This window comes from Sander vitreus, chromosome 4 (genome assembly GCF_031162955.1).
Source record: "Sander vitreus isolate 19-12246 chromosome 4, sanVit1, whole genome shotgun sequence".
Classification (NCBI taxonomy): domain Eukaryota; kingdom Metazoa; phylum Chordata; class Actinopteri; order Perciformes; family Percidae; genus Sander; species Sander vitreus.
The window spans coordinates 35,326,669-35,342,903 of record NC_135858.1 but is presented as its reverse complement, the minus strand read 5'-3'; the positions used below and the strand labels follow the sequence as shown (position 1 = coordinate 35,342,903).

General features: G+C 44.2%; 1 protein-coding gene across 1 annotated transcript in view; it reads left to right on the top strand.

Moving 5' to 3' along the window:
- Positions 1–16,235, top strand: part of mmp24 (matrix metallopeptidase 24) — a 79,994-nt gene that overhangs the window by 24,581 nt on the left and 39,178 nt on the right. Inside the window, exons 2-3 of the mRNA XM_078249479.1 lie at positions 6,814–6,962; positions 8,147–8,263. Coding sequence (XP_078105605.1) covers positions 6,814–6,962; positions 8,147–8,263 — 266 coding nt within the window. The remainder of the gene's footprint in view (positions 1–6,813; positions 6,963–8,146; positions 8,264–16,235) is intronic.

The following is a 16,235-nucleotide window of genomic DNA, read 5'->3' as shown; positions in this document are numbered from 1 at the left end:
CGACGACCTCCCGGTCACAAGCTCGTTTCTTTAACCTTAAGGCCACCACTGCTCAAAGCCATAAGTCTCAGCACCTGGCGAAGTAATCGTTAATTGGTTTCGATCATCAATTAGGTTGACGCGCTGAAGGCGTAATTTGGTTATTTGTTCCTACAGGGCTGTAAGTCTCATCCTTTGAGTGAAGTGTTAAGGCAGCTACACACCGGGCCGATAATCGGCCGTTGGACAGTCTGGCGAGGTCGGTGACTCGAGTCTGTTCGGTGTGTTCCGTGCCGTCGTCCGTCCGAGGGGCTGTCCGCCTTCATTTTGGCCGACCTGACGTGTTCAGTCGGAGACAGGGCAGTCGGGACTCACCCGAAAACGGCGAGCGGAATGAGCGTGACTAAGCCTCTCAAAATCTGACGAAAATCTTTTCAACTGACCTTTGTCGATCTGAAATGAAGACGGATTCAGCAACTACACGGCCTATTTCTCGCTTAAAATGTTTTCAGAAACACGTTTCAGTGAACTATTTTAGTCCAACATGAGATCGTATTCTGAACGAGCCGCCATGACAGTCTGACTGTGAATTTCCGGAGAAAACAAACCCACGTGACGCCTTCGTCCAATCAGTTTCAATTCAGTTTGGGCGGCGCTAAGCTCTGGACGCAGCGACGGTGGCGCCGCTAAATAGTCTCAGGGGGAGCGTGCCTATGATCCCACAGTCCTATGTTCCCACATTTCTAAGATTTTTTTCCAAAATTAGGCCCTATGTTCCCACATTTCCTTTTTCATAAATTTGTATCAGATTTTGTCCCCCTTTCTCCCAATTTGGTAGCCAATTACACCCAACCTATTATCCAGTAGCAATGGACTATGGACTTAGCTAAATCTAGTAACTAACCCTAACCTCCACAGGATTTGCACCTTCCCGGAGCCTGTGGAGGAGGCCACTAGTACACTTGTTAGTGCGATGAGGTTAAGGGGTTACTCGAGGCGCTTCCTTAGAGGTATGAAGGCGGAGGTCATCCGCAAGTTTAAAAACAAAGTAGAAACCATCATCCAGCCGTCCAACTCCGCCCTCGTTACCCTGGTAATTACCTACTCAGAAAATCTGAGGAATTTTATATCAAAAGGAACTTCCAGGGGGCGGGGGGCGATTGTGACGTGCTGAGGGACTGCTGTATGATCTCCGCCTACAGGAGGAACAAAAATCTCAAAGATATTTTAGTCCATACCAACCTCAACAAAAGTAATGACCCTAGGGAGGCGCTTTTGGGGTTCGGATGTTGGTTTTATACGTCTCCCCCACATTTTGAATCCATATAGCAAGGTTGGTTTTAACCCGGGGCAGGTCCTGCAGCACACTACCATCAATGTGGTTTATGCAATTAGGTTCAGGACCTGCCACAGATTTGTATGTGGGGGAGACAAGGAATGCATTGTATCTTCAAACGACACCAATACATTTTAAATAAGGGGCGATGGCTGTTTTATATGAACATTTTAAACTCCATGGCTCCCAAAATGTTCAGAGCATGGGCCTGGAGAGCAACAGAGCCTGGACCACAGCTCAGCGTCGGGCGGCGGAGAGGAAGTGGATCCATTTTTTAAAAACCCTATGGGTCTGAACGAAACGAAAAATACTAAATGGATCTCCTTCTCTTTTCAATCTAGTTTTTATTACATCTTGTTTTTGCTAAATATTTATTATGATTATACGGGAATTACTTACCTGAGATTTTAACATGATAAAACACATGCCATTTGTTTTATGCGTGTGTAACAGTGTGATTTTATTCAATGATGTATTTTTAACTTTGCATGTTTATGGCACTTTTGACTTATGAAGCACTTTCTTTTAAAAGCTTTTTACTTTTACTAATATTAAATGGTGTATGTTTATATATATTTTTTAACTTTTTTAAAACTCAAGGGTAAGTAATTCTGACAGTATTTTAGATCTTTTAAATGTGTTTAATTTAATTAAATCACTATTCTTTTATACGTATTTATTTTGAAGTTGATTAATATATATTCTTTTTAAATATTGGGACAGAATTTATTTTAGTATTATTATACCGCACTACTTATTTAAATAATTCTATATATATATATATATATTTATTTTATAAATGTCTACGGGAGAGATGCCAGGGCTTGTGTGGAGGTAACCTTTTATTTAAAGTTTTAATTTCCCGCTGTCTGTCCTGTCCAGTGGTCCTTTTAACTGACTTTTAATTTCTGGTACTCTTTTAAACCGTTTTTACTTAACCTTACTTTACTGAATGGGACTTCTTCGGGAATGTTTATGTTGAGGTTTCTGTCCTCAAACACTCGTCACTCGTGTGTAACTGGAGATCAGACTTGTCAGAGTGTTTTGAGGCGGTGTGAGAGTCCCGTACAGGAAACGGGAAAACATCACTGCCTCTATCTCTGCCACGAGAAGGTTTTAAAAACGCCAAACGCGAGCTCTGAACTGCCCGGGAGTTTGTGGAACAGCTGACTGTCTCCTGCAACAACAAAGCACTCGCTATGTCTCGCTCCTCTCTTTTCTTTCTCTCTCTCTCTCTCCTGTGAAATGAAGCTGCCTTCAAGCGCGGTCGGAAACCAGATCTATAAACGATCTGACGGAAAACTGTAAAATATAAAGTCTCCTTGTGCTTTGTTCAGGTGGTTTGAGAACACAACAGGACGTCCCACAAATAGGCCGTATTTTTCAATGAGAATGAGACAAAAATGATCATTCCCTCCAATATCGTGAATCAAATCGCAATCGCAGTATCTGTCAAAATAATGGATATTTTCCTCATATCGTGCAGCCCTGCTGCTCGCCTCTTATTAAAAATGAATTAGGAGGCGCGACAGTGTGAAAAGCCCTTGATAACTAAAACCATTGCTTTATTGCAACACTTATTCAAGACTGTGTTGTCCATTTTGTTCGCATAGATTAAACGGGGTTATCATTATGTTTGTCTTGTTCCAAACGGAGATCTTTTTATCCGTCCTGACAGTCGACAGTGAAACAGTTCTGTTGATTCTGGCCCGCAGCTCTGTTTCTTTTCTTCATCATGGTCTGGTTTCAACAGAATTCAATTACAGGAACCAGACGGCGATGGTTTGTGAGAGAACAGTAGCTGCGTTGTCATCACCGCAGGTTTTTAGTTGGATCGTAAGCAGTTTCCTCTTTCCTCTCGGCTCACGGGCCATGTGTTCACATTTGCTCTTGGATCAAAGGCCGATGAGGATCACAGTCTGAATAAATTGGCTAAACTATAAATGTTTGGTGTGACGTTTGCCCCTCGATGATTTTAGCGAGTATAAATAAAGGCATGGTTTTTCCTAGCCTGGTTGACACCAGACCCTTCTCAGTTGTAACTGAGAGTGGGGTCTGGGCAAGCTTCATTTCCAAAGGGGCGTCGCCAACGGACGCCGCTCAAATGCCTCTGGGCGCAATTGGATAGTCCTTCAACCAATCAGACCAACGATCCGGGTGACGTAGCAGCGACAGCGGCATCAACGGGTTGCTGCGCTTCAGTGGCCGTCATGTTGAATGTAAACAAAAAGCTGCTCGCCGTCGCTGCGCTATCGTCATCGTGTAAAGCCCGCCTCAACGGTTGTGATTGGTGTAAAGCCCGCCTCGACGGTTGTGATTGGTGCCTCGATTCGGAGAAATTGGAAATGGGCTTGAATGGGCTCTTGGCCAGACTCAAATATGCCGGAAGTTCGTCAGGGTTTTACTAGGCTAGGTTTTTCCTGCATGGAGGTTTTTTTGGGCGCCCACCCCCCAAAAGAGGTTTTATCCAGCCCCGAAAGAAAATCACCAGTGCCAAAATGATAAGAATTGAGAATAAAAATAGCAATTCAAATCCTCCCTAAATGTGGTTTCAGACCAATTTACCAAAACAACGTTGAACAAGCAGAACATAAACGTGAATATGAGTGAGTGAATACACCCACTAAGAAAGCTCCAGGATTTCTATATACCCACTTAAAAAGGCCCAATGACACGCAACAACATACTTTCCATTATAGTTTTGATATATTTTGAATTGTCATCTGTGTTTTTCTGCTCAAAACTTCTCGGGAGGACACCCAGACCCCCCAATATGATATGGCCCCCTCCACTCCTCCAAAGGCAGTACAGTATACCCACTACAATACATTAGACTACACCACTGCCAGAGTCTGTATAATCTCTCCCGGTGATTTATTTAAATATTAATATTTTTTTTAACCAGTTTTGTTAATTCGGGTTTCATTTACTCAAAGCATAATATACATGTTTTCTTTTTAAAATTGTCAGAAATAACAGGAATATGCATATAGATTTCTGTCAAATAAGGCAACACAGACGCATTGCCTTTACTGTACGCGGACTGATTACCCGACAACGTTATCGCATATTTTCCTCATACCGTGCAGCGCCGTGTGAAAGTGTGAATTAAAAAAATATGACAGACTGATTCCCTCAGCGCTGGTGACCTCGCTGCGTCCGTTATGGCAGTTAGGCAGGCGTTGATGGTTGCTGCCGGGCCCGGGCCGGCTGGGGCCGGCTGGCACACTCTGTGAAATATTAATGACCTGCTGTAGAGAAGGGCTCAACCACCGCCTTCGTTATCACTTCCCCCCCACCCTCCTTTCCCTTCTCTCATCTTTGTCCCTGCTGCTCTTTCTCTCTTTCAACTCCCCTTTTTTCTGTTTCTCTGTCCTTCCAGACGGAAAATGGATCTGCAGTCAAAAACACATATAAAGACATAAAGGCAGGGCTGTAGACAAGTCCATCTTTAAACCTTTTTTTTTTTTTTTTTTAACCTTTATTTATCCAGGTGAGTCGATTGAGAACAACATCTCATTTGCAACGACGACCTGTCACATTCACACAGTTCCACATTCATACCTGGAAGCTGCCCAGTACAACCACAGTCTGATCTGCTGGCCACTGGGCAGCTCCACTGGAGCGGTTGGAGGTTAAGGACCTTGCTCAAGGGCACCTCAGTGGTGATGATGAGGGAGGGACAAACGCTGCTCTTTGACTTTCCCCACCCAAATTTTATCCTGCCGGTCTGGGGATTGAACCTTTTTAAACGAAAGTTTGACTCGGGTACATTCACAAAAAGACTCCGAAAAATTTCTGTTTTCAGCGTAGCTCGTGATCGATACCGCACACGCTAGGCGCATAGCCAACAGTTGTACGACACGTCACGACTCAGTGTTTATGGGAAATGTAGGATGAGGCGAGGTTTCTGGTAGCCGCGGTGCGCGCGCCATGAAATGACGTCACCACGGCTCGGAAGAGCAGGTTTTGCCTCTACAAACATCTGTGTTATTCTCCATGTACAGACCACAGGGACCCAAACGGCCTTAAAGGCACACTATGCAAGATTTGTACCTTAATATAACCGCTTCTAAGTCATTTTGATGGTAAACAAACTTGTAGTAGGGCGAATCATCCCGATAGCAAAGCGGGGGGGGACGCCACTGGCAAAACCAGCAATGCAGGTTTGGTAGGTGGCGCCCCGCCAAATCTCGCGAGAAAGGGGGGGAGGGGATCAGGCCGTGAGTGAAAAGACGGCTCTGCGTACGACAGTAACGTTAAATACTCCACAGTGACTCTAGGGGTCGCTGTTTGACAAATAAACGGAAACTGCGTAGAATGACTTTAAATATGTGGACAGAGAGAGACACCACACTGGGAAATGAAGAAACGTTTTGCTGGAGGGTTAGGGTTAGAAAAGAAACGGCTTCATGGAATGAGTGTTCTTAACAGGGTTAGAGGCAGACAGTCATTTCGACTTGGAGATAAACGACAGTCACAATAATAATTGGAGTAGATAATTGTAACGTTTGGCGGCACGTCAGTGTTTAACATGGATGTGTTTACTACTGTTGCCAGGCAGCCTGCTTCCCTTTACTTCCGCTCTCTTCTTCTCTACTACTTCTTGCTACTTCGCAGATTATTTTCTGCTTATTAAGCGCTGTGTTTCGGAGAATACTTCAAAGAACAATGCATTACGTTTACATTACATGTCATTTAGCTGACGCTTTTATCCAAAGCAACTTACAATTGCTATATATATCAGAGGCCGCACCCCTCTGGAGCAACTAGGGGTTAAGTGTCTTGCTCAGGGACACATTGGTTAATATATCGCAGTGGTACTACGAGCAGTGTTGCCTGATAAAGATTACGTTTCCAAGCCAAACACTCACAAAACCGCCCAAACTTCTTGGCGGAAAACCGACCAATCTGGCAACAATGGGTACGTCCCATAGCACTTAAATTGCCTCCTCGAGTCCTCCACTTGCCTCCCTTCCTCGCATCTTAGTCCCTCCCACTACTCTCTGTATCCTCGCCTATAGCTCCTCGATGATCAGTCCTTGATGCTCGGGGCAGAAATAAGAGCTTTGAGACGGCCTTCACCGAGGAGGGACGGAACAACATCCGGTTCAGCCGAGGACCGAGGAGTCGAGGAGATATCAGATAAGGGGCATGAGCAGCAGCAAACGAGTCAAACTGCCGATTCAAACGGACTCTGGGCCCTGTCTTGCACCAGGCGCTTCACGCCGTGCGCTTAGATCGTTAAAATAGGGCCCGTAGAGTTATTTACTTCATTCATTACCAGCCAAACTGGCTAGTAACTTTACTATGTTGCCTGCCGAAGTTAATCTTTACCGGCATTTGGCAGGTTGGGCGGGTGTCAATGTAAAGCCCTGCTTACTTTTGTATTTCAGGCTGCTGTTGATGGACCAGCGTGTTTTTTTTATCATAACTAAGCTGTATTCCTGTTGTTTTTACCTCTTCCCTCTCTCTTTCTCTCCCTCTCTGTCTCTCAGACGTGGCTGAAGAACTACGGCTACCTGCTGCCTCACGACGTGCGCACGTCGGACCTGCGGCAGGAGAAAGCCATGCAGTCGGCCGTGGCTGCCATGCAGCGCTTCTACGGCATTCCTGTGACGGGAATACTGGACGAGACGACTATAGAGTGAGTCACTTTGGCCGATTTGACATTATGTCATGGTTGTTATGGAACCTTTCGAGACCACAGTTCAGATTAAAGGCCACACAGATTAATTATTACTGATAGAAATGGACTCTAATTGGCCTGACATTTTTAGCCTCAGTGTGCGGCCACCCCCCGGCTGATCTTGCTGAACTCCAGTTTGTGTTGCCGATGCTGAGACACTAGTGTGTTTGTGTCTGTAATATACAAACCAAAGATTAGCCTTTAACTTATTTTAGACTTTATTTTTTTTTAGTACATACAGCTACAAAAAGTAAAGCACTGTAACTCATATGTATTCCACGTATTGATTACTGTCAGCAGCACGTTGACTGCTGCTGTATAAGAGCGTGAAGATCCTCGTAGGGAGGAGGTCAGGGGGGATGTTTGGCTCCTAAAACACAGGGCTTTCAAGCAGGAGCAGATGTCCTGAAGAAGTTAAGGAGAAAACACAAGACTTTCACCCAGGAAACAGGTGTTCATGTCCTGAAGAAGTTAAGGAGAAAACACAAGACTTTCACCCAGGAAACCGGTGTTCATGTCCTGAAGAAGTTAAGGAGAAAACACAAGACTTTCACCAGGAAACAGGTGTTCATGTCCTGTAGAAGTTAAGGAGAAAACACAAGACTTTCACCCAGGAAACAGGTGTTCATGTCCTGATAGAAGTTAAGGAGAAAACACAAGACTTTCACCCAGGAAATAGGTGTTCATGTCTTGAAGAAGTTAAGGAGAAAACACAAGACTTTCACCAGGAAACAGGTGTTCATGTCCCGGGAGTACTACTTAAGGGGACAGCTGTTTTGGTGCCGAAACTAAACTGTCGGCGCCACATAATGGTAACCTTTTGTCAGCTAAACTTAACTGTCATGTCACCGGCCGGCGGTCGCTGTAATTCCGCAGGATATCATTCGAATTGTTGTGCACGAGCGTTCGTACGACATCATACGAACCCGTTCATGACAAATGCGTTGTTTTTGACATTTTCCTGCTGGGGATTTGATAGGATGCAGCTTTAAGGAGCTTCAGCTTTGGCTTCACTTTTCAGACCCACTTTTTCACAGCTAGCTGCTAACCTGAGTGTTGATGCGTGCTAAAACTTGTGGTTTACAACCCTACAGAAAAGCAGCTTCCTGTGTACCAAACAGTGAGTTGTTGTTGTTGTCCAGGTGGATGAGGAGACCTCGCTGTGGCGTCCCAGATCATCCTCACACCAGCCGCCGGCAGAGGAACAAACGCTACGCCCTGACGGGACAGAAATGGAGAGACAAAAAGATCTCCTACAGGTATGTGTCTGTCTGTCTATCTATCTATCTATCTATCTATCTATCTATCTATCATCCCGTACATACGTCAATAATTCATTTTTTTAGGGTCAATAAAGAAACAACAACAGCATATTAATATATAATTGTGTCAAATGTAAGAAAGAAAAAATACTTCTTATGCAACCTCTATTGTGTGTGTGTGTGTGTGTGTGTGTGTGTGTGTGAGTGTGTGTCTCGGTCATTCACTGTCCCTCAGGTTGTGGCTAGTTTGTACATATTGGGCAGCAAGATAAGCCCGGTCTCCTTGTCCCAGGAGAATGTGAAACCTTTTTGCGTCAGCCGTTCCATTGATTTCCTACGGGGGGGGGCGTGACGTTACCTAGCAACGGAAAATAGCTTCCTTGCCACCCTTGATGACGTTTACCTGCGCTGTGCTTTGCTCTCTGCGCTCGGCTCTGCGCCCTACCTAGCAGTGCGCAGAGAGCAAATTGCTTCTCATGTGTAGTTAGCTTCACTATGAAAGGACATTCAGCTCATCGAAATCTGGGATGACAGGGTTAAATCTGTTAAAATAAATGTTCCTTGTGTCACTGGATGCTTTACATTGTATGAGAAAGTGCATCTCTGTCTCGACATCACCTGTCGAACCTGGCGACCACATGTCTTTGTTTCTTTTTGGTTGCCATGACTTTCTCTCTCTCTCTCTCTCTCTCTCTCTCTCTCTCTCTCTCTCTCTCTCTCTCTCTCTCTCTCTCTCTCTCTCTCCCTGTATCTCAGTCTGATCTCGGCTTGGCCTAATGTGAATTTGCTCCGTCCCACGAGGCCTTGAATGCATCTCGTTTCCTTGCATTACATCCACCCACTCGTCTCTCCGCCCTCTCTTTCCACGTCTTTATTCTCTTGTCTTCTACCGTCTGTCTCCATACAGAACAGTAAAACATTTCCCTGTAGGATGTGACCATCCAACCTGCAGCTCAGCCATGTAATAAAGCTCTAATGCAGATTAAAGCCGTCCTGCGAGATACTCCCATTGTTGCTTCTGTCTTTTATCCTCTCTCTCGCTCTCTCTAACTCTTTTAGCTTCCACTTCTCAAATTCAAAACTATATCAAAGCTTTTGTGTCAAGTAGAAACAATACAACATATGTATTTGGACGATCCCTCCATAAAAGTAACTAAAAACTTAAATTAGAAGCATAGTTCCGCCCGCGATGCCTCGTTTCCATCTCCTGTGTCTGTCTGCCATCGTTGATTAATCCAGCTGCAGTTTCAAATAACAACACTCATTACAAGAGTTGGTATCTTTTGGGGTTTTTCTGACACCGGTGCTAAAACAGTACTTTTAAATCAGTGCCTGAACCGAAATAAAAGGAGCACAAAACTAAAGTTAGCGACACTAAAGGTGCCGTAGGTAGGATTCAAAAGATCCAGGACAGAAAATGTGAACATTGACAACTTCTCAGTCCCTCACCACTTTCCGCTAAAGCCCAAAACGGTTTCCTAAGCCCCACCCCCCACAAAAGAGAATGAATGCGTGTGCCTGAGCAGTGATTGACACGCAGTTAGACACCCCCCCTGGCCCTGATTGGTGCATCTGAACAGGGAGTGGTGGATTTTTGCAAATCTCTCTACAGGCTGTAGGTGGTGTCAGAGGAGCCAGATTTTTTTTTAAATTACCTGTTTCATGTAGTTCTACTGGAACATAGGGTCAGTTTCAGCAAATATGACACAAATATGGCACCTTTAAAGAACGGCTTGTTTATTGCTAAGGCCATATGGTCAAAATTAAGTGATTTTGTTTCAAATGTAATACCAATCACTTATTTCACCAGTCAAATGCTGTTAACAACAACAAGAACCACTAGATGGCAGAGGTGAACTTTACCCCAACTTTGAATGCACCATGAGCTTACCAGGTGCACTTGAACGCACCATTAAGTCCTGTCTGTGTTACTCTTACGGAAGTGTCTGCGGTGTCTCAAAGTGCAGCAAGTCTCGTCTGTGTCTTTAGCTGCAGACTGTTGGAAACCTTTCCAGTGAAATACAGCAACACGTTAGACCTTTTAGCTGTCAGCATTTTAACCATGTTTAATCCAGCTACTAGCTAACGGTAGGCTAACGTCACCTGCTGCCAAATGTAGTGTTAGCTGTAGCGTCACATGCAGCGATGCTCCTGTTGCCTCTAACATCTGTTTTTCGGAGCATCAGAGAGCTAACCTGACTCCGTCAGATGGATTTGCTCGGCATATCCATCTGGGAACTTTCCGTTGGAGAACTTTTGGGAAGGGGCGAAAATACTGGTTAGCTGATTGGATAAACCATTTGTCTATCACCACTTATGTTGGTGATAGACGGGCCAAATCAACCAATCAGATCAACAATATATCAAACTCTTGCCGAAACCAGTCGGGAGAAGAGCAAAAACATCTTTTCCTCTGAGAAAAGCCTCCAGTGCCGTTTTTTGCTCTTCTTTCAATGAAGGAATACTTTCTGATTCGGATAAAACTTGCACGATAGCTACGCTCATCTCATCCGTGGAAGCCGCCATGTTGTTAGACTGAACAGTCGCCTCAAAACCGACGCTGATTGGTCGGTCGTTTGGCGAACGGCTCCAAATTTTCTCTGTCTCAAGATGCCAGACTGATCTGCGAGTGGAAAACTGGAGCTCGCGAGATCAGGACGGTCTCACGAGGCTATCGGAGAGCAGCGCAGGCATTTAAGTAGAACCGAAATGAGGCACCTAACGCTGCGTTGCTATTTGCTCTGGGAGTGGAAGAAGCATTCAGATCCTTTACTTCATTATTTCCTTCCCCAAAATCTCTAAGAAAAGGAGACGCTAAATGAATAACGTATCGCCTAGAATGCAAGCAAGGTATCGTGGAGGTAGGAATAGCGTGGATAAAAGGTGAATGCGGGAAAAATGAACAAAGTAAGAGGAGAGGGAATGACCAAATATTTCTCTCGTAGACCTTTGCCATGACGGACACTTAAAGATCTAATTGAATTCAATTTGACACTTTACAGATAGAGTAGGTCTAGACCGCGGTCAATAATTTACAAAGACCCAACAATTCCAGTAATTCCAGTAATTCCCACAAGAGCAAGCAAGAGCATTTCATCTGTAACGTAAGAGTACTTCCAGGAAAAAGAATTTCAAAAAGCTCATTTGCAACACGGCAAACACAACAATAAATTAAGCTGGGTTTTCCAGCTACCTCTCTCTTCTTCTCACTTCTCCTTTCATGCCTCTCACTAATGTAAATTACAGCGCTCCCACGAGACACTGAAGGCATCCCAGCTCACTCCACAGCGTTACATAAAACCCACACTTTAAGATCTGGTTACCTCTTCCTGTATCTGAGTCTCCTCGGTGCTCCTCTTTGTGTTTTCACCTGCTATCGCCTGTCCCATTCCCGCCGCATGGCTCCGTGTTGTCTTCAGTTCCCTGCCACGGTTAAAGCTGCATAACTGTAATCGTTTTTAACTTAATTGTTCCTCTTCCAAGGTGCCAAAATTATCTCCAGAGCCAGCCCCGTCTTCTGTGAATTACACTCCTGTGTATATCTCATTTACTGCCTGGATTACATTATTTCTGATTCAAATTCATGTTTACTGGCAACGTTTTGTTCCAATGTAGGATGTAGGAACCCATATTTTATAAATCTGTCACTTATTTAGACATTTTTTGACATTTTATGACACTTTTTTTTGACGTTTCAACTTAAAATCGTGAATCGAGAGTTGAGTATATTGTTACACATCCCTTTCCTCAAGATTAGACAATTATTTAGAGCTTCGGCGAGTAAAAAAATAATTGCTAACTATTTTGAAGTAATTTTTCATGCAAAAATAGCGGAAAATGCTGTATTCAGCCTCTAAATATGAAGATGTTCTCCTCTTTTCTGTTTTTATATAATATTAAACTGAGTATCTTTTCACATTTAAGAAGCTGGAATCCGAAGTTTTACTTTTGTTTCAACTAAACCTAGCTGAGGCTGATGAAATGTCTTAAAGCAGAGAATCAGTCGGGAGGATTTTCCTCTCTGCTCTGAACGCTGGTTTTTGGATCATCTGGAGCAATGCAGAGACACACATTTAGAGGAATTTCCAGGGCTGCTGGCAACTGTAAATGATCACCCGCTGCTGTTGCGGTTGAGCTGCAGGATTATGTAACTGTGTATCTCTCTATTGATGCCTCAGGACAGGGACGTGAATCTTTAAAAACCAGTCCAGGAAGAGACGAGGGAGGAGAAGAAGTGGAGGTGAAGAAAGAAGAATCGGAAAGACAGAAACGAATCACGAGGCAGATGCTTCACGTCACTTTCTTACAAATTGGCATGCAACCATAATGTGTATTGTTATTACATCCAGTGTATAGACAAGCTGTATAACGGGTCTGGAAGTAGTAGTACTGAGAATCTCCCCCCTGCTGAAATTGTTCCACCGCTTCTCTTCAGAGGGCGTAGCCGACAGACCGTGACTGTGCCCTGGGTAGAGACGACTTAGAGGTTGCGGTCTTTTTAGGGTCTGTTGCAGTGACGTTAAGCCCAGAAAAGGTGGCTGTCAGTTTGGCACAAAGCTCCGCAAGGTAGTGGTCTTTTTAGCAGCTGTTTCAGTGACGTTAAGCCCAGAAATGGTGGCTGTCAGTCGGGCACAAAGCTCCGCAAGGTAGTGGTCTTTTTAGCGGCTGTTTCAGTGACGTTAAGCCCAGGAAAGGTGGCTGTCAGTCGGGCACAAAGCTCCGCAAGGTAGTGGTCTTTTTAGCGGCTGTTTCAGTGACGTTAAGCCCAGGAAAGGTGGCTGTCAGTCGGGCACAAACCTCCGCAAGGTCGCGGTCTTTTTGGCGGCTGTTGCAGTGATGTTAAGCCCAGAAAAGGTGGCTGTCAGTCGGGCAAAAAACTCTGCAAGGTCGCGGCCCTTTTTAGTGGCTGTTGCAGTGATGTTAAGCCCAGAAAAGATGGCTGTCAGTCGGGCAAAAAACTCTGCAAGGTCGCAGTCTTTTTAGTGGCTGTTGCAGTGATGTTAAGCCCAGAAAAGGTGGCTGTCAGTCGGGCACAATGCTCCGCAAAGTCACGGCCTTTTTAGTGGCTGTTGCACTGATGTTAAGCCCAGAAAAGGTGGCTGTCAGTCAGGCAAAAAACTCTGCAAGGTCGCAGTCTTTTTGGCGGCTGTTGCAGTGATGTTAAGCCCAGAAAAGGTGGCTGTCAGTCGGGCACAAAGCTCCGCAAAGTCGCAGCCTTTTTAGTGGCTGTTGCAGTGATGTTAAGCCCAGAAAAGATGGCTGTTAGTCGGGCACAATGCTCTGCAAGGTCGCAGCCTTTTTAGTGGCTGTTGCAGTGATGTTAAGCCCAGAAAAGATGGCTGTTAGTCGGGCACAATGCTCTGCAAGGTCGCTGTCTTTTTAGCGGTCATTGTTGTTACGGTTAGTCAATTAAAGGTGACTGTCAGCCGCGTACAGAGCTCCGCGAGAGCACAGGCTTTTATAACAGTCAACATAGCAGCATCTAGCAACACCGCCGCGCTGTGGAGTAATGTCTGGCAACGCGAGACTAGCATCAAGCTAACATTGACATGTGTGACGTTGGGTTAAGCGTTCTCAACCTGGCAACTCGCGTGAACTTCGAGTCTGGGGAGGAGGGGGCGGGGGAGACGACTCTCTCCAGCATTTTGAATTTGGACTGCAATAACCATTTTAAACGCTAGCTGTCAGTATTACATATTGGACCTTTAAGTTTTCCTGCCAACAAAGCAGGAACCTAGTTGAAAGAAAGATGGGAAGAAGATATATAAAGAACATATGCATCTTGAAGCTGCTCGGCCTGTTCTCTCTGCAGATACTCTGTAGATGATGTTTGTGTGTTTTGTGTTTTTGAACTGATGTAAATGAAAGAATGTCTAAGATTCGTTTCATCTATTTTAAGCCATGCTAGCTGCATGCTGCCTGCCTGTCTGCCTGCCTGTCTGCCTGTCTGTCTGTCTGTCTGTCTGTCTGCCGGTCCAAGATTTTGACAACTATTACCGTTTAACCCTTAACTGAATAATTTTCCTCTCCTAGACATAAAAGGGACATAACACAATTAAAAACAATATTATTCAAACAAAACAAAACAAATATCAAACTATTTTTGCATGATAAAAGAAAATTTGGCTCTACAATCTCTTTATTAACGGGTGAACTCTGACTCCGTCGCCTGCCTGACGGGTAGAGATCGGCTAACGACGGTCGGCTAACCGTCCGAAAAAAGGTCTAAATTAGCATCCCTAATTGGATGGATTACCACAAAGTTTCATACATGCATTCCTGTTCCCCAGAGGATGATCCCCTCTGTCTTCGGAGATACTCTGACTTTTCCCTTCGCGCCACAAATGAGGTCGACATTTTTTTGGTTTTGGCTTTGAATATTTCCGCAACTATCGGATGGGTTGCCGTGACGTTTGTTTCAGACATTCATGTTCCCTTCGGGATGAACTAAAGACATTCCCATCAGCCTCAGCTGTGTTTTGTTTTTTAGTGCCAATTAGTAGAGCTGTGAAGATTAATTAGTTGTCGCCTGTTAAAAAAATTGTTAATCGGTTTGAATTATTTTCAATAGAAAAAAAGTCAAACATCTCTGATGTTAGCTTCTTAAATGTGAATATGTTCTAGTCTCTTCTCTCCTCTGTGACAGGAAACTGAATATCTTTGAGTTGTGGACCAAACAAGACATTTGAGGTGTGTGTGTGTGTGTGTGTGTGTGTGTGTTTTTTTTTTGTGCGTGTGTGTGTTTTTGTGTGTGTTTGTGTGTGGGGTGCTAGGTAGCAGTTATCTGATATGAGTAAATGGTGTGGAACGTTACGGCAGCAAAGCCAAAAATGACCTGTGGCCAAAACACACAGATGGTGTACTGTCACACACGCACACACGCACGCACACACACACTCACTAAGCTTATGGGTGGAAAGTTGGATTTATAAATAAACTTTATAAAGGGATTTGCATGCAGGCAGTTCTGAAATTTAGTAAAAACTTTAACTTGTGTCCGCTGTCAGCAAACAGACACATGCATAGACAGACAGGGTGTGAAATATGATTGAACATCCATCAAATAAATGCAAAAGAGACGCTTTCTTTCATTCCCAATTGGCTACAGAATAGTTCTTAATTATCTCCTACGAAGAAGAATACAATAAAAAGATGTCAAAACAAGATTGAATTCAATTATTTCTCACAGCTGAGTCGCTGTATGAGACTCACAAAGAGTTGTTTTCAGAGCCATTCACACTGCACGATGTTGCAGCAAACCTCCTGTCAGGAAAGTTGAATAAAAATGCTTAAACTCGCTGAACTCTAAAGAGTCTGTGTGGCTCTTAAAGATTAGCTGAGACGGCACAGTTGTTTTGTCCAAAACGCACAGCAGCGGCCCTTAAAGTATATTCCCTCTGACTCTAACAACAACGTCTGTATATTTCTATTTCAAGTCACGTTTTATTATTCACACGGCCTTTCAAAGCAATCTTCAAACGACAATCTACCCATGAAGGAAAGTAAGGTGCAATCTAAAGGCTTAGACGCACCGAAAGGGATAATTGACGTGCCTCATTTGACATGGCTCATTTGATGCTCCTATGGCGCTCTGCAGGCGTCACATTTGAAGCGCCAACGCCACAGAAGCAGCAGTATTTTAGAAAAGGCCGCTATTTAGGCAAATGTTTTGTGTATTATAGATCCCCTAGTCTATATCCACGACGATCTTCTTCCTAATAGAAGTTCTCTCAGGACACTTTACAGATCGAGTGGGTCTAGACCACAGGCAGAAACCTTGGACAGTACCTGGCTCTTGGTGGGCGGCCATCTGCCGGAGCATTTAAAAGCGACATAAAGTGAAGTGGCCGTCTTCATGCCACTTTCTACTTCTAATGCGCTACATCTCAGGGAGAAATGTGCAAAAATGTCGAAAAAAGCAACAAAAATGTCTAAAAAAAAAAAAGAAAAAAAAAAAAAAGTTGGACAA